Source organism: Engystomops pustulosus, chromosome 6 (assembly GCF_040894005.1).
Source record: "Engystomops pustulosus chromosome 6, aEngPut4.maternal, whole genome shotgun sequence".
Taxonomy (NCBI): Eukaryota; Metazoa; Chordata; class Amphibia; order Anura; family Leptodactylidae; genus Engystomops; species Engystomops pustulosus.
Genome location: NC_092416.1, coordinates 94727847 through 94755775, shown reverse-complemented (window position 1 = coordinate 94755775; position 27929 = coordinate 94727847). Strand labels below are relative to the sequence as shown.

General features: G+C 42.2%; 1 protein-coding gene across 12 annotated transcripts in view; it reads left to right on the top strand.

Annotated features, from left to right (window-relative positions):
• PLEKHA4 (pleckstrin homology domain containing A4) overlaps positions 1-23720 on the top strand; it is a 61522-nt gene extending 37802 nt beyond the window's left edge. For 5 of the 12 annotated variants that reach the window (XM_072110417.1, XM_072110413.1, XM_072110412.1 and 2 more), the window contains 19 exons: positions 521-949; positions 1051-2098; positions 2297-2377; positions 2790-2882; positions 3111-3179; positions 3790-3855; positions 5155-5235; positions 5416-5565; positions 5998-6096; positions 6232-6340; positions 6437-6546; positions 7239-7337; positions 7531-7594; positions 17555-17655; positions 17748-17927; positions 19949-20305; positions 20643-20734; positions 20869-20975; positions 22082-23720. In XM_072110417.1, the coding sequence (XP_071966518.1) occupies positions 521-949; positions 1051-2098; positions 2297-2377; positions 2790-2882; positions 3111-3179; positions 3790-3855; positions 5155-5235; positions 5416-5565; positions 5998-6096; positions 6232-6340; positions 6437-6546; positions 7239-7337; positions 7531-7594; positions 17555-17655; positions 17748-17927; positions 19949-20305; positions 20643-20734; positions 20869-20975; positions 22082-22569 (3823 nt within the window). In that variant the 3' untranslated portion in view covers positions 22570-23720. The remainder of the gene's footprint in view (positions 1-520; positions 950-1050; positions 2099-2296; positions 2378-2789; positions 2883-3110; positions 3180-3789; positions 3856-5154; positions 5236-5415; positions 5566-5997; positions 6097-6231; positions 6341-6436; positions 6547-7238; positions 7338-7530; positions 7595-17554; positions 17656-17747; positions 17928-19948; positions 20306-20642; positions 20735-20868; positions 20976-22081) is intronic. The other 7 variants (XM_072110421.1, XM_072110419.1, XM_072110424.1 and 4 more) reach the window with 7 other exon arrangements.
• The last annotated feature ends 4209 nt before the right edge of the window (positions 23721-27929 follow it).

Below are 27929 nucleotides of genomic sequence, written 5' to 3'. Positions count from 1 at the left end.
AAACTCTCACAATGACCAGAAAAAATGGTCTGGGGTTGCTTTGGTACTGGTAAAGTGCGAGATTTGTACAAAGTCAAAGGGATTTTGAAAAGTTAGACTATCACTCCATTTTTCAGCAATGCCCGTGGACAGCGCTTGATTGGAGCCAATTTCATTCTACAACAGGAAAATGACCCAAAGCACACCTCCAAATTATGCATTAACTATTTAGGGAAGAAGCAGGCAGCTTGTATTATATTTATTACACACAAAAACACCATACAGCATTGGTAAACACATTTCAGTCAAACTTGGGGAAAATCCTCTTGAATGGGACTGGGCAGGCACTTCTATCACAGTGTGAAAATTCCAATTGTTTTATTTATTGAAATCAACATTCAGTAGGGTATAAAATGACGTAATCTGAGGTCTCCCAGGGAAACTTAGATGGGTAGAGTTGCATAACTGTTCCCTTAGTATGGGACATAATACATGGTGATAGAATAGCTACAACTTTAATTGTTTTAACCTTTTCTTTCAGGAATAGCCATGGTCCCAACTTAACCCCACAAGATGAACTTTATGCCAGTTATGAAGATTTCTCCCACTCTGAAATAAATACTGCTGGGGATGATGGAAAAAGTTCAGAATCTTTAGAGATTGCTCATCTATCTGAAACCAGATCACAGGATGAGAGCTCCAGGGATAGTCTTCCAGATCAAGACAGAAATGGAGACTTTGAAAAAGACCGCTTGTTCAGTGGACTGAGGGAGTCTTTAACAGATGCTATACAACATTATACTTCTGTATCCCAGAATGGTGCTGTTCCTCCACCCACACCTGAAAGTGTAGTAAAGCATGCAGAATTCACTTACAGCCGATCTGAAGTGGAATCAAAGATGTCTGCAGAGGGGAAGGAGTCAATTCCTGAGGATGAAGAGTGGGTGCCTTTTCATAAGTGTCTGTCAGTGTAAGCATCTGCTTGAGTGATATTGCATTAATGTGACAAGGTGCTTGCTAGTCAAATAATTTCATTATTTTTTTGTAATATTTAATTGTATATTTTCACAGGCCGTACCAAGAAAAGAGTCCTCCTAGACATCTGCCTAAGGGCTTTGAATGCCCACATGATGAATATGCCTCTCCTCATTCACTCTCTGCCCCTTCTTCTCCTGTCGTCGTTCCTACTCGTGTTTATAGAGCTGACCTTTTACAGCGCAACTGGAATGTAAAAGATGAAAAACTTCTGCCACAACCTGAGCTATTGGAAGTTCATGATGGGGGAAAAATGTCCCCACTTTCTTCTTCTCCATTAAAGACCACAACATGCCCCTCGCCAGAAAGAGTGGAGTATGTAGTTCAGAGGATAATTAAGGCCTCAAGATCACAATCTCTTCCACCAACACCTTCAGAAGTTACTAGACACAGAATGATTAAAAGAAGTCCTCCTCCTAACTTGAAGTATGGAAGCCAGTTGCCTTGCGAGAAAACCCTTCATTATCCTGAGAGTTCGAAGGCAAATGTTGTGTTACCAATTGGAAGTCCAACCAAGAAAGACATGTCTTTTACACCAATCCTCAGTCCGAAAGTACAAACACAGCAGCATAAAACTGCTTCAAATGAGGATGTTTTTGTGGCTGTGACTGGTTCCCCCTCTTTGGGAAGAATAACTGTTCGATCCAATACTCCAATTGGACGAGTGGACATTCTTCCTTCAGAAGACAGAATCCCAAATTCTGCAAATATCAGACTCTGTGAAGAAAAATCGGGCGATTATTATGTAGCTTGCTCCAGAACCCGAAGTCACATTGTGAAGTCTGCATCAAGGCCTCTAACTCCATCTGATAGGTATGATGTTCTGCCATCTGATGACTCTTTCAGTACATGTACAATGACAAAGGGACCTAGTAGATATTCTAGAAGATCACAACCTTTGGGGGCAGAAGATGAAAGGCTGGATGGTTGTGGAATTAGTTTACCCCCGAGAACCCATGGTTATCCAAATGGCAGAATGCAAATCAGACAAAACACTCCATCAGAGAGGGTCATAGTAGAAGAATACCCCGCAGAGATGTCTCTGACTCCATCTCTAAGAAGACATAGGAGCCAAGGTCCAAGGGTAGGTATCTGTTTGTTGTATTTTGTGATCCATGAATACTCTCTATTGAAGTATAGAATTTATAAATGGACTTGAGAACGCACATGGATCACTGTAAACAAATGTTTTTTGTTTCCTTTAGTAGTTACAGCAAATGGAATATTCCCAATACAACTGTGTTCCTGTTTTGATTAGTTTTCCATTTCTTTCTGCCAATAGTATTCTGAGAGGTCATTCCTCCCCCCTGCAGCATGTTCCAGTCGAGGTCTTGGCAACACACCAAAGCACCTGTCAAAGATGGTGAGTGTAGCCTTGTACAAGTTAATATAACATTGAGTTTGCAGCTTTTGTAGAGATGTCAACAACATTAAAGAGTATTATTTACACTCATAGGATTAGATCATATATATTAATACACATTACTGTGTTGCAGTCTGTGTACCATCTATTCTTTGACACACACTATGGGGGAGATAAGTGTCTGTCTAAGATCAAAACTGTCCTAGATGCTCATGGCAACCAATCAGAGCTCAGTTTTTCCCTTTTCTAAACTGCAATGAGAAAATGAAATCTGAGCTCTGGTTGTCACGAGTAACTAGAACAGTTTTTCTTTCAGACACTCCTGATAAATCTCCCCCTTAAGTACTGCAACACTTTTACCATTCACCAGATCATGCATTAAGTTTGACAGGTATCTATGTTTGAATTTTAGGGATCAGTGAGTTATTCACAGTTGCCACCATTGCCTCCTGGACCCAATCGTCCACATCTGCCGGTTGGAAAGAGGATGTCATTGAGTGCAGTGGTGAGATTTCCATAATCTAGATTACATTCTCAATTGCAACAATGTTTTCTTTAACTTTTTTAAAGATTTAAGTACTTAAAATGAGAAAATGTTATATTTATTAGAGAATGATCTAATGTTTTAAGGTACTGTCTCAATCACAAAGAGTGACCTCTATTTAAAGATTATCTAACAATCTCTCTATTTATCATTTCTTTCATTACTAATTGGGTCTTTGTCTGTTTCTAGCCAACAGGAACCACACAGTATCGTGACCGTACTCCATATTCGGCTCGTGTGCCAGAGAACAGTATTGATGTAAGTGTTTTTAAAGAGGTTGTCCAGTCACAACAAGTTGGTCCCTATCCACAGTGTAGGGGCTAACTTGCTGATCGGTGGGGATCTCAGTGGTGGGACTTACACATCACGAGTACAGAATCCCATTGTACTCTGAATGAACAAAGCTGCCAGTCACAGGTGCATCCTGTGGCTCTATTCAGAAAAGGAGGTGATCAGCTCACTTGGTAATACTTGGAAAATACTTGCTTCAGAGACCTCCGATGCATAGATACACCTTGATTTTAGATATCAAACAATAGAAGCAAACATCCAGCTTCAGAAGCTACTTGGCTTTAAATGGAACCTGTCACCAGGGACCTCATTTTTTTCACGAAAGGAGGGTAGTAGATCCCATTACGGCTGCATTGCAAAGATATCCTTCTGCCTTAATGCATTTGCATCACAATTTAACTGTGTGTTTTAAATTACCTTGCACACTGACAGAATCCTCTGCTAAGTCCCATTGGTGGATCTGGTTCGGATGCATTAAAAAAAAAAAAGCGACTGGTCTGTGCTATGCTCTCCTCTGCTTTTAGCCTCCACCTTTCTGCTCCTGTACAGCTCATCCCTTCTGCTTCTTCACTCATAGGAACAAAGCTCACAGCCTGGTGAGCTGACACCAGTGGGGAGGGAGGAGCTGTACAGGAGCACAAAGGTGAGAGCTGAGGAGAGCATTGCACAGACAAGTCGCATTTTTGTTTTTTAAAATGCACGCAAACTGTCAGGGTGCAAGGTAAGTTATAACACACAATTATATTGTAATGCAAATCTTTAGAAAAGACCTTAAAGACATCTTGGCAATCTGCAGCCTATCTTTAGTGAAAATTCAGTCCCTGGTTACAGGTTCCCTTTAAAAGGAAATCTTCTATCTTAGACTCTTTTAAAATGTTACAAACCACTTTGGAACGAAAACAAAGGTATGGCAAGTAGGTGGAGCTGCCCTATTCATCTTTATGGCACTGATGGAGATAGCCAAGCGCTGTACTCGACTATTCCCATCAATTCCATAGACTGTGAATGGAGCAGCAGCTTGCATGTCTGGCCTGCCACTACATTCTTTTGGTGTACCACCGGGCCCCTGTGCTAGTGATCTTTGGGGGGTCCCATTACTGAGAACCCTATGGATCAGCAAGTTAGGATATCCTGTGGATAGGGGCTAACTAGTTGTGACTGGACAACCCCTTTAACTTCTGCATGAAGACATTTTTTTGTATACAGACATTTCTGTAGTTTAACAGTGTGTAGTTTCTGTATCCCTTGGTAATATTGTATACCATCTAACCTTTTTATTCAGCGGCTCCCTGGTAATAAATCTGTCTGAGTAAAGTCTGCCAACTTAATCAAATAGTGGTTCAAACCTTACAGGACATGATTCAGAAGAGCCTTGATACAAGAAAACTGTATTCAAGGCAGGACTCAAATTGCAGATTCTTTACTATGCCACACATCGGTTCACCCCTCAAGGAGATTACCTGAATCTTGCAATGAGCTCAATGAGAACTGAATGTCATGTTGGATACTATAGAATACGCAATGTGGCCTGCATCCTTGTTTTTTGTGTGTGTTGCATTGGATGTGAATCTAGAATCTAGGTTGTAATTTACATCGGTGTGGGAACCTTATATCTTGTGCCAAAATTTATTGGATCCTGACACCTCTAATCCTGGAGACTTTTCCATAGCAAATCTTTGGAAAAGGCATAATCGTGCTTTGCTCTGGGAAGACATTCTATTCTGTACAATACTTTTTTTTTTATTGGGGAAAATAAAAAAATAAATAAAAAATAATAGCAGATAATAATATTTAAGGGCATTCCAAAAATCAAAATGGAGGTCACTTGACCCATCTCATTGCAGCAGTGAAGAGTGAGGCGTCTATCCCCTTTCTATGTTTTACACTAAAGAGCTTTACAATAAGTCGCAATTCATCTCCTAATTTGTAACTTCAATTACAGGTTCTACTCACAAAGATGTGTGGTCAAGATAAACTACTTGCTGGAATTGAAGAGGAATCTGCTCATCTTCGAGCTGAAAAGGTTTTTTTTTTTTTTTCTGGTGTCATGTGTTTTAAAGGGTTTTTCTCACAATGTCAAGAAAAGTAGTGATATAGCTAGTAAATGTAAAATTGTGAGGATTTATAGATATATTTTAATGGGTTATAGTTCATTTTTAATTGTTTCCATGTAACCATTCATGTATCACTGTTTTTTCATTAGGAAAAGTTGGAGGAGGCTCTCCAGTTAACTCATCAGCACCTTGATGAGTTTCAGGGTCAAGAGCAAGTACTTGAGAATATCTGGTACCAGCAGAGGCTCCTTCAGGATGACCTGGTATATGTACGGGCAAGGCTGTGTGATATCTCTTTGGTGAGTCTTCATTCAAAGCATTTTCTCATCTGTAAATGCATTTGGATCATACTAAAACACTAAATTGTCTGAGCTTTATAAAATAAAAATAAGAGCAGATGTATAACTCAAGAAAACAGCAAAACATGACCATTCCATGGCACTCTCATAGCTAAAGCAGATAAATTCTCCTTATCAAATTTTAGCTAAAATACCCAGTGATTAGAAGAACATATTAAAGTCCTGTTAAAAGATTTTACAAGTAACTAGAGTTGCAGTGCTCTAGGCACTGACAATCAATGTTCTATCCTTAGGTTGTGCTCTTGCAGCTTATATCCAATTCAATTGACATAGGCTGTGTTCATCCGGATAGCAGAGCTTCAAGAAGGGCCTAGATGCCTTTTTACATCTTAATAACATTGATGGTTATATTCACCAATGTTATATTTTCAGGATCGGGAGCGTGCATGGGAAGAATACAGAATGCTAGAAAACGAACTTCATACTGTGCGGGAGACATTAGAACGAGTCAGTCAAATTGGACACCCACAGGTAAGTAAATGTATATCAGTGACTCTAGAAAGACCCCTGAGGGCTGCCCAAAAATATCTCTTCAGTTAGTCACTTTCCTCTATTAAAGATATTGCCAGATGTTTTATGTATTCAATTCATTTCTTATACTTCAAGGACCAGGCAGCTGCTCAAAGAGATCTTTGGATGATCAATGACATCATATCTGGCCTCAGATTTAATAAAGCCAACATTCATGTTATTCCTGATCCTGCAAGACACCCTGGTATGTAAGATAATTTCATTTAGGGGGTTCCTCCTTCTCAGAGCTATTTTTGAAAAAAAAAATTTTTTTATTGGATTCATTTGTAATGTTGTGCAGCAATGATGATGTCGCCTTCACCTGCCAGTGAGACACAGACAAACTTCCAGAGAAGCTTTCTCTACCATCAGACTGTATTGAATCCCTTGGGTCAAGAAAAAAATCCCATAGTAAGTGAAAACACCTATCCAACACTTGGCTTATATTAATGTGTATCCAGTACTACTGTTTCCCTACTTCTTGGCTACCATCATTACTCTAATAGTACACACAGTATCTAGTACTACTATTGTTTTTCCTATTATTCTTGAATATCGACTTCAAAGTTATCACATAACAAAGTGTGAGAATACAGGTTGTAGATTGCTGATTGTCCAACTACTTGGCGTCAAGCAGACGGACATCTGCAGTTTCTGAGGATACCAGTCAGTGATTCTGTAAACATCTATAGCAGTGGTGGCGAACCTATGGCACGGGTGCCAGAGGCGGCACTCAGAGCCCTTGTTGTGGGCACTCGGGCGATCGCCCCAGCACACCAAACAGGACTCAAAGAATCTTCCTCAAGTTCCAAGAAACTTAAAAGATGCTGCTTTCGGTCATATATTCACTACTTGGGACTGTAGGAAGAGGGAGAATTAGACAGGGTTGAATTATTTTGGTTGCGGTTTGGGCACTCGGCCTCTAAAAGGTTCGCCATCACTGATCTATAAACTAGTAGGAACAACCTTTGGGCAGGACTTTTTTGGACTTTTGCAAAGTTTGACCATCTTTTTGACCAAATTGCAGCTTATTATGAAACATTAAATTTTAAGTTTCTAGGTGAATCATTAAATACCAACCTACCCCTATTTATATTTTAAAGGATTCTGAAGTTGTTCCTCCAAGACCACCTCTTCCTAAAAATCACCCAACAGCCACTAGTGAGCTTGATGGACAACCTTGTGGAACAACCCGTGAACAGGTTAGTATGCATGTAGTCATGGCTACTCAGTGATTTACATGTATTACAAAGTGCATTCTAAAAAGTGGAACATAGATTAATGAAATATTTTAATTTTGTTTTTTAATTCAATGAAATATTTGTTCAAAAAAATATCCACTTTCACAAACTGAGACTGAATTTGGGTTAAACTGCCATCTTTCTTTCTTTATAGAATGAGCAAGATAAAGTATCCGAGCAACATGAGGGCACAGTAACCACGTCAAGTGCACCCAGTGGTAAGTTTTCTATTGGTCCTGATGACCCCACATTTCATGCAATTTAATAGAGATGTGGCAAGGTGTGCCTAACATAGGAATACTTTTTTTATCATTCAAGGCTTTATTGGTTTAAGTTGAGAAACATACAGAATAATATGAATTTATGCATTATATGCCTTTAGGGCATGCATAGTTAACAAGTCAACATTCCAGTTAAAGATACAAAGAGGGAACCTTTATAACAAGAACGAACAATAAGAACTGATCTTCACTATAGTATTGTCTTTGTCTTAAAAGGTTATACATTGTGGTGAAACTAAGGCAAACCTTGTTGCCAATACACATAACATATATAGCTTGAGAAGATAGGAGATAGAGGGGGGGGGGGACGAAAGATTAGGTAAGTGGGGGTTAGGAGAGGATGGGGGGAGGGGGGGAGAGGGGCATGTAGTGATGTCGCTGATGAGGGCATGGGGTTGTATTTTTCCCAAGTTGCACCACCTCCACAGAAACCTTAGTCTTGTAATACGCGATAGGATTGGGAGCTCAAGAACTGCTGCCAATTAAACCACGTCTTAGAAAATCGCATACGGTCCTTTGGGGACTGAGCGATGAGTTCTTCCATTCTGTGCGTTAGGGCTACTTCCCCAAACCATTCACTCAGTGTGGGAGGGGAGTCAGACTTCCACTTCCGTGGGATGATTGTCTTGGCTGCCTGCAAGAGGTGTTTTGCCAACGATTTCTTGTATGTTGAAACGGGAATGTCAAACATGAATAGTAACACTGCTTCAGGGGTGTTGGGTATTTTAAGGCCTGTGACTTCCTCAATGACCTGAAGTACCTTGGGCCAAAAGCTTTGTAGGCGAGGGCACCTCCACCAGATGTGGGACATTGTACCTCCCATCGATCCACAACGCCAGCAGGTGTCTGGGACATTTGGGTACATTTTGTGTAGTAACGATGGTACTCTGTACCATCTCGTCAGAATTTTATAACTAGTTTCTTGGTGTTTAGAGGCTATGACTGCCTTCTGAGCCAAAGAGAAACACTGTGACCATTGTCCTTCTGAAAATGTCTTCCCCAATTCAGTTTCCCAGGCTTTGCAAAAAGACGGAGTGGGCGTACGGTTGGTAGAAATTAGCAGTTTGTACATCTCTGATAATGCATGGGGCGTGTGAGTGCGTGCCAAGCATAGTTGTTCGAAATGTGTCAGAGTGCGTGAGAGTTGGTAGTGAGATTTAATGGAGGCATGAAAGTGTTGGAGTTGGGTATATTGGAATTGGTGAGCGGCTGTCGGTGTGGTGTCTGATAATAGTACTGAGAGCGGCTGTAGGGTGGTTCCTGCTAGGACATGTGTAAATCGAAGAGGTTTATGCTGTGTGCCCGATAGGAATTCGCTTTTTTGGAGACCAGGTCGGAATAGGGGGTTGTCCATGATAGGTGTGAGGGGTCCTCGTTTGTCCACTAGGGAGTAACGGGGGTTTAAGCCTTTCAGGATCCGCAGTGTGTGTTCTGTGGAGAATGAGAGAGGGGTGGGATCTCTAGCGGTAGGGGACCACGTCCAGGGGAGGGTAGAAAGTTCTCTGGGACATATACCTTGCGCCAGTGCGACCCATGTTTTGGAGCGTTTATGATGAAAGAGGTCAAGCACTCTAGCGTGTGCTGCCGCCAAGTAGTAGAGGCGACAGTCCGGTAGACCTACGCCTCCTCTGTCTTTTGGTAAAATCAGTATGTCTCTCTTCACTCTGGGACTACCCGTGGACCAAACAAACTTAGAGAAGCACTTTCTGGTTCTATCCCAAAAGGAGGTAGGAATGGTGATGGGAATGGTTTGTAGGAGGTAAAGTAGTCGAGGCAGGAGGGTCATTTTCAGGATATTTAACCTGCCAAACCAAGAGAAATCTTTTTTCCGCCATGTATCTAGGTCAGAAATGAAGTTGGCCAGTAAGGGGGAGAAATTGTTATTAAACAGTTTTGATAGGTCCCTAGAGATCTTAACACCCAGATAGGTAATGCCTCCCGGAGGCCAAGTAAAAGGCAGGGTTGTCTTGAGGGTTTCTACTTCAGAGGGGGCGAGAGATATGTTTAGGGCTTCTGATTTTGTCATATTTACTTTAAATTTCTACCACTTCCCGAATGCTGATAAGGTGGACATCAGGGCTGGTAGGGACTGGGCAGGATTGGTGATATAGACCAGGAGGTCGTCTGCAAAAGCTGAACACTTATGTTCGACCCCGGCAATAGAAATACCCTGGATGTTAGAGTTGTTGCGTATGGCTCCTAATAGGTGTTCCATCACTAGAACGTATAGGAGCGGGGAGAGGGGACAACCTTGACGGGTTCCATTGTTGATGGAGAAGGGGGCAGATAGGGTTCCATTGATTTTCAATCTAGCTGATGGGTTGTTGTAAAGTGATAATATTTTGGCAGTGAAGGCGGGGCCTATTCCTATGTTATGTAGGGTTTCTTTTAGTGAGGACCATGCAATTCTATCAAAGGCCTTTTCGGCGTCCAGGGATAGTATCATCATGGGGATTTTATGGGACTGGGCGTATTTCATGATGTCGAGGGTTTTTATGGTGTTGTCTCGAGCTTCCCGGCTAGGGACGAACCCTACTTGATCTTTATGAATAAGATCTGGCAAAAGGGGGTTTAACCGGTTGGCTATAAGTTTGGCATAAATCTTAAGATCGATATTAAGGAGTGATATCGGTCTATAGCTACCGCAGGATTGGGGGTCTTTGCCTGGTTTGGGAATGACCACGACGTGTGCGGAAGTCGCCTGGGGGGGGAAGGGGGAGTCCGGAGAAACCGTGTTGAATGCTTTCAGTAAAATAGGGCCCAATGTGGACATGAAGTGTTTATAAAATTTCCCTGTGTAGCCGTCAGGGCCGGGGCTCTTACCACCAGGGAGGCTTTTGACAACCGCTTCTAATTCTGCTTGTGAGAATGGTTCTTCCAAAGCAGAAATGATTTCAGCTGAGGGGAGGGTGAATGGAGAGGGGGGAGATATGTTCGCCTCTCCTGCGGGAGGGGGGGTGATTGGGAGATTATATAAGTCTGTATAGAAGGAGTGGAAAGCCTCACATATGTCTGGGGTGGAGTGTGCTATCTTGTTCGGTGCAGACTTGATACTTGAAATAAAGGATTGGGCCGCGCGCCTCTTCAAGGCTCTCGCTAACATTTGTCCACATTTGTTGCCGTACTCATAAAATTTACTGCGACATATTTGCAGCATTCCCCCGTGTGCCTGGTCAAGCAGGTGTCTAACTTCTAGTCTGGCCGCTTGTAATTCGCGTAGTGTAGGGGTCGCTAAGGCGCGTTTGTGCTGTGTTTCAAGAGAGGAAACTTTTTGTAGGGCTAAATGCAGTTTGTGAGCCTTTTCCTTTTTCAGGCGTGTCCCATGTCTAACAAATACGCCCCTAAGCAACCATTTAAGAGTGTCCCATTTGGTCAGAAGGGGGGTCGTGTCTTGTTCTCTCTCTTGAGTGTAGTTAGTGATTGCTTGTGATACTTCATCTGAGCAAAGGGGATCTAGCAGGAGTGACTCGTTTAGTCTCCATGACCATTCGCGTTTGGTCAGGAAGGGCAGTCTGAGAGAGGCGTAAACTGGGGCATGGTCAGATAGCAATATATTGCCAATGGAGGTGGATACCACCCAGGGGAGAGTGTTGTGTTGGGTCAGAATGTGATCCAGTCTGCTATAAACACCATGTGGAGCTGAGTAGAAGCTGTAATCCCTGTCCGAGGGATGCTGTATCCTCCAGATATCACATAATTGTAATTGTCTGCAGGGCTCGTTTTACTTTTTTCAAAGCTGAGTAAGCGATGCTAGATTTACCCGACGAGTTGTCAAGGGTAGGATCTAGAGTTAAATTTAGGTCACCACATAGTATAGCAGAGCCTCTTATCAATGGGAGTACCTCGTCGAGCAGGTTAAGTAAGTAGGTCACTTGGCCCTGGTTGGGCACATAGGCATTAAGAATAGTGAAGATGTGGCCACTAATGTCAATAGTGAGTAGAAGATATCTGGCGTTGGGGTCTACTGTGCAATCGATTATTGTATGGGGTAGGGATTTATGTATGGCTATGGCTACTCCACAGGAGCGTGACTGGGGATTATTAGCAAAGTGCCAGGAGGTATAGTGTTTATGTTTCATCAAGGGGGTATGACCCACCTTAAAATGTGTCTCTTGCAGGCATAAAATTTGTATTTTGTTTCTGTGGAAGTGGTGCAGTACCTGGGCTCTCTTAGAGGGAGAGTTGAGTCCCTGGGCGTTGAAGGAGGCAATCTTGAGTTCAGCCATCGTCAGGGTGAGTGATCACTTTATTGAATTTCCGTGTCTCTAGGTACTAAGGGAGAAAGGAGTTAGCAGTGGAAACCAAAATGATGCTTAGGGAGGGTTTTGGAAAGGGAGTGGGGTTGGGTTGATGTGGGAAGAGGGGAGGGTAATAAGTAGCGGAAAGAGAGGGGATGAAAACAATACAGAAGCAGCACCTACAAAGAGAAGCGAAGGAGCTGCAGCAGTAACTAATAACCAGTGGTATAGAGGGTGCCGGATTGACAACCAATGTCGCCCGATGTCCTCCAACTATTGGGGTGTGATATTCTAGCCGGGTGAGCCACAGGTGGTCCCCCTATGGTGAGTTGGCAAGATTATGGGCCATCAGGCAGAACGTATGGATGTTAAGTATAGTGGGCAAAACATTATACATTACAGATAAGAGGGCATAGATTCCTGAAAGGAGAATGCAATTAAGTTGTGGTAACAGCAGATAGAGTCCATGAACCAATATTTTGGTGAGTCAGGTCTAGACATCAGCGTGGGGGTGCGGAGTCCTGGCCATTGGTGCGATGAGGCCGCTTCCTGGGGCTTCTCTTCGGGAGGCCTAATGGTGTTAGGTTGGCGGAGAGTGGATTGATGCCTCCTTTTGGTGGTATGGAGAAGGAAGGCCAAGTGGTTAGGTGAATTGTAGGTAAGTTCAGGTCGTGTAAGAAGGAAGGCAAGTCGTCAGTTGAGCGAAGAGAGGTTTCTTTGCCACCTTGGCGGACATGCACAGCAAAGGGAAAACCCCACCTATAGGGTATGTCACGTTCACGTAACAGATCAAGCAGGGGTCGAAGGGCAGCCCGTTGAGCCAATGTATAACGGGACAAGTCCGGTAGGATTTTAATGACAGTACCCTGGTATGTTATCTGTTTTTGAGAGCGGATTTTAAATAGAAGTTGCTCCTTTAGTGCGTAAAAGTGTATCCGGCAAATGACGTCTCTAGATGTTTGAGAGTTCGGATCAGGGGGTCTCAGAGCGCGGTGTGCTCTGTCAATTTCAATATATGTGTCAGGTGGTCGTCCTAGAATGCCATTGAATATATTGGTTATTGTCGAGAGCAGTGTAGCCTGTGAAACACTCTCTGGAAGGCCTTTAATGCGCAGGTTATTGCGCCTGCTTCTGTTTTCAATATCGTCTATATGTTGCTGTATGGCGAAAAGCTGGGCCTGTTGTCGCTGAACTGTGTCTTGTAGGGTCTCAATAGATGCCTCCGTGGAGGTTTTTGCCTGATCTAGAACATCAATTCTGCTGGAGAGCGTAGAGATTTCAGAATGCAGTTTGGCGAATTCTTGCTTGCAGTCGGCAGTTATCTGCGCTGCGAAGTTAGACATGTCAGCCTTAGTAGGCAGGGAGGCGAATAATGTGTGGAGGTCTGACAGGGTGGGCATTCTCTCTTCAGTGAGGGAAAGTTGTGTGGGTATAGAATCCTGCACTATGTCCATAGGAGGAGTGAGAGTTCCTGGTTGTGGGCTAGTTCCAGGCCTTGTGTGAGCAGGAATGGTCCCTAACCCAAGCTGTGGTGTGGTTTGCAGGGGGGAGGTTAAGGGGACTCCAGCCCCGTACTCACACGTAGGCCTCCGGCCTAGTTCTGCACTGCAGGGGCTCGAGGGCTCTGGGACTCCTGTCCCGGTCTTGTGCTGGGTTTCCACGGGAAGATCAAGCAGGCCTCCATTGTGTGATGTTCCCTGGTCCAGAGCCATTTCTCCTCCCTGTAGGTCTTTGCTGCTTCTGCGGCACTGATCGCGCCGGCGGCGGGTATGTGACGGCCTGTTGGACGGCTGCGGCTTGTTGCAGGCCTGTGGCTTCCTCGGCGATGGCCGCGGGTTCCGGCGAAGCAGCGCGTAGGAGAGGCGCAGAGCCGTTTGAGGTATGCGGAGCTGTGTGAGCAGCAGTCATCCGAGCGGGATCGGAGGCTGCGAGCTGCGGTGCTGTTGCCGCGCCTGGCTGCGATGGGGAGCAGGACGGGCGGTGGCAGCCATCTTGGCTCCTCGTGGTCGGCGGCATAAGGTCCATGTTCTCCGGAGTGGATGTAAAAAAATGCCCAATTCCTTTTTTGGTCGTAGAGATCTTTTGGGGGGTCTTTGGTAGCCCTTTTCTGGTGGGTTTCCCCATGCCCGTGTGCCTGATGGCTGTCGATGGAGAGGGATACACAGCAGAGCTCAGGTTCAGTGCGACCTCACTCTTCCATGGCTGGCCACGCCCCTCATAGGAATACTTTTTTAATTATCAATGTCCCATTTAAATACAAATTCTGCATACAAAGTTGAGTACCTTGATTAAATACCATAGATTGCATTATCTATCTATATGAGCTTATATTATAGTCCAGAGATTCAGTTAGAATTCTGGACCTCACAGCATTCTTGTAGTCTTATGCTGGGGAAATCTGATGATTTGCATGCTTTTTTCCAGTTTACACTGAAAGGTGGATAACCTAAAGGGAACCTGTCACCCCAGGTTCACAAAGGTGATTTTTCTATAATGGCCGGTCCCAAAAACCCAATGTATGTTCATTATGTAGCTGGCTCTCTTATTTTGGAATACATTTCTTGCTTTAGAATCCTTTATTTTAGCTTACCTGGCTCCCTGCCAGAATTGTGTCCCTGAGAAGGGGGCACTTCAAACCTAAGTGATCGCCTCTCCTCCTTTCATTATCTCCCCTCGAACCCAACCCTGGTCAGCACACTGCAGCAAGCAATTCTCGCAGTTGCACGTTGTGAGTTACATACTTACTCACTGTCTAGCAACCAGCTAAGTGATGCATGCACACTAAGAGTCTTCACTTCTCAGTATGCATGTGGGAGAGTGGGCTGGCTGTTGGGATGAACTGAGGAGGGATTGTGGATTAGATGACCGTTTACTTTTGCAATACCCCCACACATTAGCGTATTAGCACTCGCTAAAGGTTTATAATGTACGACAATTACTCCTAAATAAGGCAAAGGTAGCTTTGTAATGAAAATTCTTCCTCCATAGGCAGAACAAGACCATGAAATCTATTGGAGCTGTGATCTGGTCGCAAATTATGCGACCAGACCATGGCCCCCATTGCGGATTATGAGTGAGGCCTTCGTGTGTAGCTGACTTCTCTCATAAACTTAGAATCCTGGCGAATGGGTGGGTTTTGAGAAGGGAGCCGAACAGTTAGCTTTTAGAGGTTACGGTTTGTCAAAGTCAGAGGTAAACTTAAGATCTACAATGACATTTTATTATGAGACATTTTGAGAATGGGAAAGGGGAAGTGGCAGAGGACCAAGGGCTGGACCCACAGGTTCAACAGGTATGCCACACAAACAGCGTTTTAAAGGGCATCTTCCATCCGGATGAAGGACTGTATGCAAATGAGTGTGCAAAGTAATATTGAATTGCAGCAAACTAACACTATCCCCTAGTTCCCTCAGTTACTTGATAGATACAAGTCCTATAAGAACACGTCTTTCCTGTATCAGTCACTCGATGAAGTGCACCCTAAGTATTAGTATTTGTAATCCACAGGCAAATGCTGCTCTCCCCTTAGAACATAGTTCTTCTTTTGTTCCGAAGTGCCCCCCCCCCTTTTATTTTGCCATGTGCTACTTCTTTTTTTTTTTTATACCAAATTTCCCCCTTCTTTACCAAGTGCCACCTCCTTTTTTGCAAACTCACAGTGCAGATTAAAAAACAAAATGTACTGGCCTTTGACACGATACCTCTGCGAGTGGCAGGTACCCTTGACAGGGTAAGCATATTGCGGTCAACCACATTACAATGTATGTCATATGCATAAACATATACAGGCGGTCCCCTACTTAAGGACACCCGACTTACAGACAACCCATAGTTACAGACAGACCCTTCTGACCTCTGGTGAAGCTTTCTGAATGCTTTACTTTAGTCCCAGATTGCAAAAATCAGCTGTAAGGTGTCTATAATGAAGCTTTATTGATAATCCTTGGTCCCATTACAGCAAAAAATGTTTAAACTCCAATTGTCACTGGGGACAACATTTTTTTGCCTGGAGCTACAATTATAAAATATACAGTTTCGACTTGCATACAAATTCAACTTAAGAACAAACCTCCGGACCCCATCTTGTACGTCAGAGGTCCCCAACCTTTTTTGCACCATGGACCGGCTTTAAGCTAGACCAGTTTTCCATGGTCCGGTGGTGGTGGTGGGGCTTTGGTCATATAGGGTGGGGTTATGGAGGGGTGGAGCTTAGTGCATACTTATCATATAATTATGACATTTAAAATGAGAATGTGGGAGACAGTGAAACCCGAAGTGTGTTCCTTATGTCCAGTCTACTCCGTAATCTCGTTTTTGCTGTTGTCATGGCAGAAAACCCAGTTTCAGTGTACAGCACTGCTACTAGCACTGCTATATGCACCAGACAGCACTGTATGGGGAGGATACTGACGGGACCTCTGTGTACAGCGCTGCTAAGTAGCAGCATTGTACATTGAGCGTCAGTGTATACAGCACTGCTGCTTAGCAGCGCTACACACTGAACACTGGTACCGGGAGCCGTGTCACTGAAGCCAGTCTGCTGCCCCAGCATGCCCCACATAAAATGTTCTGCCGGGGGCGTGCCAGTAAGGAGAGCCTGCCGCCCCACCCGTCAGGGACACGCCATGCTGTGCAGGAGAACCGCGTCACTAAGACCCGCCCCGTGACATACAACAGGTACCTTGCTGTGCTGTGGAGGGCTGCGTCACGAAGACCCGCCCGACGCCCCACCCCGTCCTGCATAATGTTCTCTGCCGGGAGCTGCGAGCTGTCATGGCTATGGCAGAAAACATTATAAATCCACACAGAGAAAGCTCTGACCAGGCGCAGGGCCGCAGAGCTAGCTGGTTGGGGACCTCTGTTGTACGTAACCCGGGGACTGCCTGTATGTGTAATGCAGTCAAATACAAATATATAATATCATCTACACCCGCATCTATGTATAATACAGACATAAGCACACACACATATATGTATAATACTTGCACCCATATACAGTATATGTATAATATAGACCTACACAGACATATATTTATGTGTCTGCATGTCTGTATTATATGTATACATGCGGCCCTGTGCTGTTGGCTCAGGTAACTTGGGTCCTGAGCAGCGCTACCTGCTGAAACATGGTTTTTAGACTTCTATTACCAGGATAAAGGATTGTAAACCGGACACAATAACATACTGGTGTGTACCCCCTCTGGCAGGGTCTGATCTTCATTTAGCTTTTTATGCCCTTATTTTTACAAAAAAAAAATTGTATTAGGGTCTCTGGGCTCCATAGACATACAGCTTTCATTACCATAGGACTGCTGTGGGACATGCAGTAACTGCTAGACATTTCATATGCAAATTTGCTCCTTTGTTAAATCACAGTGAAAAGCAGAGTTGGTTGTATTCAAGGAAAACCATCTAATTTCACCATGGCTACATTTATGGAAAATTATACACATGGGTACTTTTTTTTTTTTTTTTTTAAATACATTTCTTAAATTGGATAGTATCTATATGCCAGATTAATTAAAGAGGACCTGTCGCCCTAAAAAAAACCTCACTAGTAGCTGCTTACTTAAGTAAGGTCCTCTTTAAATTTCAGTACCCTGGTGAGAATATCCCTTTAACTAGTATACCATTATATAATAATTTTCTTATATTTAAGATGCTGTGATGCCCCTCAAGGATGTGGCAGATGATCATCCATTTCAGTCTTCCAACCCAGTGTCTATTCCTTCAGGTCACAAGAAGACCCTAGAACCAAAGGTACAGTATATATTGATGTTGCTGTATACTTGTCCACTCTCCAGCCCAAGTCTAAAAGCCTAACCCCATATATTATCTTTTATTTTTATTAGGCATCGCCACCATATATGCCAGAAATGGGAACAGTTCGAAAGCAGAGAATGAGTACTGAGGAGCAGATGGAGAGAATGCGAAGGCACCAGGAGGCACAGATCCATGAAAAACCTAAGCTTGGTGTCACTACACAACGTCAGAACTCTCAGCGGTCCATTACAGGTTCCATAGGGGGCAAGGTAGGTATTTCATAACGGAGCTATGACAATACATCTTTTTTTGGTTATCAAGTTGATTTAGGGATCTGATGATGACATTTTTAGGATTGTATAATCTGATTTGGATAAATTATGAAATCTCTTAAATCTCATTTTGATTAGGCTACCACTCAATATGTAATTCTTTTTTTTAATGTTCTAATAAACTTGGAATTTTACGAGACTTGAAGTTGCTGAAATTATATAAATTGAATTGTTAAAGAAAATCTACCATTTTGTTTTTATGCATTGTGAACCAAACATACCTTGAGATAGTTGTAGCCACACTGTTGCAGAAACATATCTTGTTTAATCCCTGAACTGAGTGGTTTTGCTCAAAGTATGATAATGAGGCTTTTACCCTAATTATGCACTCCTCCAGCGTGCTTAAGGCTTCCTCATCTTGCCCTCCCATAAGCCTTCCCAAGCACCGCTGACGACACCCAGGAACTTGGTAAAGCTGGGTGCAGGTTGGCTGCCGTATATAAACACATTCCTTCCACATACAACGGGCTGCCTGCGCTGTCCAGGCAGAACTAATCAACCTGAGCTGGATCACTCGTACACGGAAGATAGGAGATGGTGAAGCGGATGTTTACCTCTACTTGTTAAGGTCAACACAGTGGGGGGTGGGTTATCATTGAGGTTTTTGTCTGTTTGGTGTGGTTTAGGTGCAGTTGTGGTACAAATGCCGTTTTGCGACTTTTCATTGCACCGAATGAACTGAAAGGACAGTGCCAAATTCATTATTTGCATAGACTAGTTTTTACAATACGACTGAATTCACGATTTGTGATTTGGCGCAAATTTTTGCCCTGGTCAACCCACACAGCAAAAAACACTGCTGGCAGATTTATCAAGGGCTAACACTGCTCTAATGATAAATTCCACCCCAGTGAATAAATACAGTGTTCTAGGCTTATGCTGGGCTGGACAAGGCTGGAGGAGTGCATAATAAGTGTAAAATGAGAGCGTCTAGGGCCCTGTTTGAGGGCCACAAGAGCGCCAGAGCCTCGTTATCATAATTTTATGATTTTCTTTCAGCAAAACCACTCAGTTCAGGGATTAAAGGACACCTGTCATCAGGTCTCTGTCACTTGTCCTGTCACCACTACCTGTTGGAGCAGCTCACAAGGATCCCATCACAGCCTTAATCTAGTCAATTCATACATTAATCATTGCAAAATCATCTATTCTTTATTATGTAAATGAGGCTGGTCACATGGTCAGAGGCAGTGATGTCACTCCTGTTACCTCTCCCCTCTCCTCCCCTGCTCATGTCTGTGTGTAATATATAGTAAAGCATTACTAGTGTGAGTGCTGCATCTGCTGACATGCTGCATCCTCCTAATACACAGAGACACAGACATCAGCTACACAAGTACCTGACATGTTCTGCTATAACATGGCTGCATCCTGGAGCTGTTGTATCTCTATACACACACAGGCTGCAGGGTCGTGGCCACCAGCAAGCAAATGGAGCAGCCATTACACCATTATACAGGCTGTCAGTCAAGCACTGGGGGTGTGGCTGTGCCTCCCACTCATGAATAAGGTGGACAGCTTGAATATGTTAATGACTCATTGGACATTTCACAGGTCATTTGCATACAGCTTTATCACCTCATTGCTTAGTTTTACAGGCATGTAGAGGGACAATGAAGGGATAGAGGCAATGCTCTGTTTATGAAAATATCTTTTGTTTAGGGGGTTATTTTGCCTGACGGGTTCTCTTTAAACAGATATGTTCCTGCTAAAGCATTCTCAAGGTATGTTTTGGCTCACAATGCATAAAAACAAATGGAAGATTTCCCTTAAAGGTGGTCACATCAGTCTCTTCTTTTGGTCAGAATGGAAAATTGCTGCAAAAGATGCCCTGGAGAATGCTGTACCCATGCATTACGTTAATAGGAAAGGCAATGCCAATGGAATCTGTATAATAAGTATAAACTCCATATAAGTGTAGCGTAGATATCTGCTAAATTGTGTTTTCCCCTATTCAGCAGTTGAGAACGTCTTTGTCAGATTCTTCCACAAGCTCTCAACAGATAGACAAAACTTCTACAGAACAGAAAAAGCCAACACTGGTGAGGGTCACGGCTTCTTTTTACCCCAGCAACACATCTGCACCCCTGAATGGAAAGGCTACAAAAAATTCCTCATCAGATACAATGCTTGAGGACCCAACCTACAGTGTTGTCATGGAACCACAGACAGAAAGTGTTACCTCTGTTACAAGTCATGAGATCTCTCCGATGGTAAAGGTGACTCCTCCATTAAGAACAAGCAGTAAAATTGTCACTGCTGCCTGCATGCAAGTGAAAAAAGATATGCACAATGGCAGCTACAATAAGCAGGGGGTAAGCTTCAAACAAAGTTTTGTTTGCATGCTGGATCCATTGCTTCTAAACTGCATGACCCTCCCCCTGGGAGTGATTTTACAGAAAGGCTGATGGGTCATTTGGACTACTAAGGTGTTAAGCTTGCATGACACTGTCATGGCTACAAGTTCACCAAACAGACGTTAGAGCTGTAATCACTGGTTTGAAATGGTTTGCAACATAGAAATAAATATAGAATGTTTCCCCATGTTGGGTTTTGAGGAGTTTCATGCATGCATTCAATCATTTACATCAGTCATTTGCAACACAAAATAACATACTCATGCCTGACAGATTTTAAATTTTTTTTTTGCAGCACAGATTAAGTGAGGGAACAGCCACTTTTAAAAATCCAGAAATGGAAGGGATGGCTGCGGACAGACTCAAACCCACCATGTCTAGGACCAGGTATGCTCCTAACTTCTAGACAGAACATATTGCATAACCTTGTAATAAATCCACATACATTTTTATTAGTATGATTTTGATAGATGGCATATGCCCTGTCATTCTTTCCCTGTTGTAAACATTTTATATTTTAGCCCAGGTGAAGGCTACACCATCTCAGTTGAGAATGAACGGGAACGGATTGTAAACTTGTCCTATACACTTGCATCGGAAGCCTTTCAATGCAGCAAAATATTTACAGGTGACTTTCTGTTCTTAACCTTAAAGGGAATCTGTCAACAGTAATTGTCCCAATAAACCACTACCAGAATATTTTAAAAAAGCGTAACACCTTCTAGTTTTTGTTTCTTTCATGGTCCAGTGTCATGGCATCATCCAGAAAATCAACTTTGAAGTGAGATGTAAATTGGCTGTATAAAATCAGGGAGGTGGAGAGTTTAACACTGAAGTCAAGGTGGGGAGCTCTGAATGCCGCCTCCTCCTCTGGGATGGAAATCATTCAGTGGACTTCAGGAGATCTGGTTAGTGATGTCTCTGGATGCAGGACCATCAGTTACAGTGAAGGGGGCTTTCTGAGGAAGAGGAAGCTTGACTTTATACAACTAATTTACATCTCACTTCAAAGTAGATTTTCTGAATGCTGCCACCACACTGGGTCATGAAAGAAACATGATATTGAAGGTCTTCAGCTGCTTGACAACATACTGGTAGTGGTTTATTAGGTCAATTTCTGCTGACAGCATCCCTTTAACATCTTGCTGGTTTTAAACTATGATATGTGTGCAGTAGATTTTCTAGAGGTTTATATTTTAGATCAAATGAATTTTGCTGGTATAATCAGATGTGTGGACTGTATATCTTTTAAATTTATTGCACGATACTCCAAATATACAGTGCTATTTCAGTTTTAAAACTTTTTGCATTGTAATAATTGGCTGTTCATTTTATATTAAAGGACATCTAACACCAGGATGAAGAGTTGTAAACCAAGCACACTGACATATCCCCCTCTGGGCAATATCCGCTCTTCTTTAAGATTCCTATGTCTTTTTGTTCTTTAAAAAAAAAAAGGTTTTTTTAATTACGCAAATGATTTTTTTGTGTGTTAAATCCAGGGAATAAGAAGTTAATGTAGAGCAGATTCTGCTAGATGAGTCACACACCAGTATGTCAGTGTGCTTGGTTTAAAATCCTTCATCCTGGTGGTAGATGTTCTTTAAGTGTGTAAGTGTTTGTATCAATGGCCTTTTTTAAATTGAGCAGACTAAATAAAAATGACCACCTCTAGTCAGAAAATAGCTAAGAAAATTGAGATTCAACTAATGCCTTTTGTGGTGTTCTCTGCAGCTAAAGCTTTAGCAGATGACTGTGATACAAACAGTGATGTCTCCACATCAGATGAAACCTATCCATGGGACTTTCTGCGAGATTCCCACAGCAGCAAACAGCATGATGTCCGAGAACACTGCCAAGCAGCATCAACCAGTTCACTTCAAAGTGAAAAAACCTACACAAAGAAAGATGAGCATTGCTGTTCCTCTGTGTTGCACGAGCATTGTTCTGAAGGAGCCTCTATTCCTGGCATGACCAAAGACCAGGTCAGCAGTCTGCACTACGAGAACTGGCCAGCACAAAAACCAGGAGAGGGCAAAGATCACATGCCAAGCACAAATCCAGACCCCTCTGCCCTACCAAAGTGTAACGGACAGGTGGCGAGTTATGATTTCCTTATAGAAGACTTGCATTATAACCCACTGAGTATGAGCAAAGTCACTGACTTCTGCAAGGAAGAAAGGGAACCCATCCGAATCACACTGCTTCAGTCCAGCTTCTAGAATCCACAGAAACCCTCGGGCTTGTGTGATTGTGAAAAATGCACATTTCGTTGGACAATGAAAGTGAGAGACGAATCCTGAGATAGAAAGTTGTTTCATTATGGCACAGATTATGTAGAAACACGGAAGATTGATATGATGGTTTATAGTGAAGGTTGTGAAGTGTGTAAATAAATGTACATAGACCGTTCTGAGAAGGTGATATGATGTAAATGTGGATGAAGATGTGCCATTATAGAGTGAGGAAAGTACTATAGGGACATGGAAAGTGAGTTTCTCCCGATCATGCAGAAGCACTTGGAAAGTGTTAGATAAATTCTATGCTATACTTTATTAGTGGATGCTCAGATGGTCATTTGCACCGTCTATGACGCTCTGCAGAGCACAGTTGCACTAGATAAGAGAATTTAAAGCCTGCATAGAAGGCAAAGCTGTGAAACAAGAAGACTGGATCATTTCGAGGGCTTTTCACTCTTATGTGTGGAAATTGTTTGTTCCTTAAGATAGCCAAAGTCACTTAAGGTAATAAGATATTGTACCAAAAATGTTTAAATGCTCTGTTATATAGAGTAGCAAGATCATGAAGGTTTGTTTTTTGATTGGTTATTTTCTGTAAAGCCCACAATCGTTCCTGGATGCCATTACACCATTAAGTCAAGAGAAACAAAATGACATAACCAGCTGTAATTATTCTGACTTGTACATTTTTGTCTTCTATAAAACAAAAGAAATCCTAAGTTGTCAGTTGTTTTTACATTTTTAATACATTGTAGTTTGTTAACGGTTTTATCACATGGCTTTGTTAACGTTAACCTTCAAGCATACTATACCTGGAGTGTTGCCTTTTCATAATGTTTGGTTATATACCTTTCATTTTCCTTTTTATATTTGCCACAAAACCAAATACTGCCTTATTAATAGTATTGTTAATACTGTATTTGTTAACCATTCCTTTACCGTTCTCCTTTACATGTATATTACCAGTTTATTTAGTTTTTTTTAAATAACTGCAGAAATCTGCTATTCATTTTAACCTTTTTCTGAAGGAAAAAATCCAGACATACAAAGAAATGTGTGTTATATGCTTTATACTGTTTTGTAATACCCATGCAAAACTGTAATATGCAAATAAAGCATCAATGTATGGGGTCTTTAGTTTTTGTCTTTATTTTGAAATCTATTATGTTCAAGAACCAGCTATACTTTGTGTGTGTTATTCAGTATGTAAAAGTGGGTGTATATAAATCTACATCTATACGCACAGTGGGTACAGAAAGGCTACATTTTTCACTTTGTTTCATTGACGCCAATTGGTAAGATCAAAAGAATTATTTATTTTTCTCATTAACCGGGGGAATAACTAGTAGAGGTAGGGCCCCGTAGCAGACTTTGAATGGGTCCCCCCACCCCCTCAGAAAATATGCACATCCTTCATTCTTTAGTGTGTCAGATATTGAGGCCCCCTGACACTGTCAGCCCCATAGCAGCTGCTATGGCTGCTTCCGCTGTATTACCACTCTTTCATTAATGTACACCCTCATCCCATCTTGACAGAAGAAAACAAAATGTATATATAATTTGCTAATTTATTAAACAAGTAAAACTGAAATATCACATGGTCATAAGTGCTGTATCACTCATATTTAACTCACATGTCGTCCATTTCTTTCTGATCCTTCTACTCCTTCATTGGAGCCCAGCTGCATTTAAAACAGGTTGGATGTGATTAGGAAAGGCACACACCTGACTATATAAGTGTGTACATTTCGTAGCACGAGAGAATTGTGGTAAGGCACAGATCAGGCAAAGGTTACAAAAAGTGTTATGCAGCACTCGAGCATAGTGGCCTCTATGATCCTTAAATGGAAGAAGTTTGGGACAACTGAAACTCTTCCTTGACCTGGCTGTCCAGACAAACTAAGCATTTCATGGGAGAAGAGCCCTTGTGAGAGAGCTAAAGAAAAATAACCCCAAGATCACTATGGCTAAGCTCCAGAAAGGCAGGAGGGAGCTGGGAGAAAGTTCCACAAAGTCAACTCCAGCCCTCCACCAGTCGGGGCTTCATGGCAGAGTGTGCTGATGAGATGAAGTTTGAACTTTTTGGTGTAAATTCTAGGCAGAATTTGTGGAGAAAACCAGGCACTGCTCAGCACCTGCCAAATACAATTCCAACAGTAAATATGGTGGTTGCAGCATCATGATATGGGGTTATTTTTCAGCTGCAGGGATAGGATGCAATTGAAGGAAAGATTAACGCGGGCAAGTACATAGGCACCCTGGATGAAATCCTGGGCTGAAGGTTCACCTTCCAACAAGACAATAACCCTAAGCACACAGCTAAAATAACAAAGCAGTGGCTTCAGAACAACTCTTGAGTGGCATCTCTGGAGACTTGAAAATGGCTATCCACCAACGTTCACAATCCAGCCTAAGGGAACTGGAGAGGATATGCAAGTAAGAATTGCAGAGGATCCCCAAATCCTGGTGTGAAAAACTTGTTGTGTCATTCGCAAGAAGACTCATGGCTGTACTAGCTAAAAAGGTGCTTCTACTTCGTACTGAGCAAAGGGTCTAAATACTTCTGACCGTGTCATATTTCAGATTTTTCAGTTTAATAAATTGGCAAAAATATCGACATTTTTTTGTTTTTTCTGTCAAGATTGGGCGCAGGTGTACAAAATCAAATTTGCTGCAATGAAACATAGTGATAAATGTAAAGGGGTCTGAATACTTTATGTACCGTATTATAGTATATATACTGGGGCACATTTACTTACCTGTCCGACGAAGTGCATTGTCCGACGAGAATGCACTCTGCCTCGATTCACTAGGATTGTGCGCCCGATATCCTGCATGTACAGCACAAGGAAAGGAGGTGGGCACTGCAACAATATAACAGCCATGCATCAATAAGACAACTATAGCCGCATGAAGAGCAGGAAGATGCATACAACGAGCAATAATGGTTATGAACAAAATATCTTTATTAAATTAAACAAGTCACACAGCAAATTTAAAAACGTAAACCAATGTTACGTTGCCTTTGTGAGTGTAAAGCAGGGTCCCTAGAGGCACTCTCCTACACCCTGCCTCAAGAAGTATGAACAATGAGCCCACAAGTTAATAATGTTTACCAGCAGCCATATAAAACAAAGTATTGCACAGACCCCCAAAAAATAGATAAATAGACTCCACTTACCAGAAGAGGAAAGAAATGAATCCTCAATAGTCCACTTTGCAGATAGGAAGAAATCTAGTAGGAATATAATCACAAAATAAGCCACAGGAACATTTTGTTGCTAATACTGTCTCATCTGTATTCCTTTATGGACCTGATTTGCTGCCCCTCCATCTCTACGCTATGAGCTCTGAGAAAGGGTGAGAGCCTTTGGGCCTGATAAACTATTCTGACGGTCTATTATGCAATTGTATTGTAGAGAGAAGAGACCCCTAGGCTGCCAGAAAAGCAAAGAATCATGATTGCAGAATTTGTGGAGAAAGCCTGCCATCTTCTTATCAGAAGTCCTTCTGTGAGTCTCGCATCCATCGTTTAGTCTTCCAGTCATCGTTTAATCTGCTATGTTGGACTCTATGCGCTCTTTTATTCAGCAAGAATTGCCCAGTTATATTAAAGCTTCTAGGAGGAATACAAGGTATCCAGCTTCTCCGAGTACCTCAAGGAGGTCAGATTTAGAGGTTCATTCTGATGCAGAGTTGTCTAACGGTTCTGAGAATAATAGTAGAAGGCCTCTGTTCCCAGTAGAGGATACTGAGGAACTAGGAACTAGGAACTGAGCTACTGAGGAACTAGGGGAGAAAAGGAAAAAGGTGTTCCCTATTAATGAAAATATCACGTCCATTATTAATACAGAATGGAGAAAGCCTGAGAGGAAGGCGTTTGTCACTAGTGCAGATAAAAGAAAATATCACTTTTCAGAAAAAGGGACTGGCTGTTTGGATACAGCTCCTAGTGTAGATGTAGCTATTGCAAAAGTGTCAAAAAAATCAGTTCTACCTGAAGGACCCTATGGATAGAAATGCAGAAAGCTTTCTTCGCTGTTCATAGGAATCGTAATCCTACCTTTTAAACCTAATATTGCAGCCACATGTGTGTCCCGGTTCCTGATTATGTGGTTATCTCAGTTGGAGCATAAAATTAACCCCTTAAGGACGCAGCCATTTTACAGCTTAAGGCTCAACCCCATTTTTTGGATTCTGACTTTATATGGTTATAACTTTTGAACACTGTTATTTATCAAAGCGATTCTGAGAGTTTTTTTCCCCACATGTTGTACTTTATTTTAGTGGTTAAATTTCACTTCTTTTAAATTTGAAAAATCATTACATTTCCAAAGGATAAAAATACAAACCTCACCATACAATTTGTTCTACAGATTCTCCCGAGTACAGAGACCCCCCACTTGTGGCTGTTAATTGTTTTATGGGCGCACAGCGAGGCGCAGAAGACAAGGAGGGACCTGCAGCTGCCAGGATTTTAGTTTACTCATTTGTCCCTTTTGGAGGCTATAAAATTTTTGCTTTTTCGTTATTGGGGCCATGTGACAGCATTTTTTTGCGGGATGAGATGCTTTTTCCAGTGTTTCCATTTGGGGTTGGTATCCCCTATTGTTAAAATTTAGGAACTTTTTTTTAAGACAGGAGTAGAAACACTTCAGTTCTGTACAGGATTTTTCCTCTTTTTTTTTCGGTGTTCACTATATAGCCTAACAATCATGTTATCTTTATTCTATGGGTCAGTACGATTATAGGGATACCAGACATGAATATTTTTTCTTCCGTTTTACTAAATTTGTCAAATAAAACTCTAATGTGGGAAAAATCTATCATTTTTGCATTGCTGTCTTCCAAGTGGCACAACATTTTTAATTTTTGAGTTACAGAGCTGGATGATGGCTTGTTTTTTGCAGGACATGTTGTACTTGTTTTTTTGATCACTTTTTATTGCATTTTTTTGTAGGATTGAATAGGTAAAAATCATAATTTTTGGAGGGATTTTGGCAGTTTTTTTTCACGGCGTTCATACGGGTTCAATAATTATTTACTTTTATTCTATGGGTTGTTACGGATGTGGTGATACTATATATGTGGGGTTTGTGTTATGATTTAGACTTTTTTTTGTGTTACAGTATTTTTCAGACTATAAGGCGCACCATCTATAAATGCCTGAGGTTCATATATAAGGCGCACTGGAATATAAGGCGCACCTGATTATAATATATATATATATCCGCCACGAAATGCTAAGGGGTTAAAGATGGTGTGCCCAGAGAGCAACTGTTGTTGAACGGCACCTCTGCACAGAAGGCCTCAACCTTTCTAGCGAACGCTAGTGGATGCAT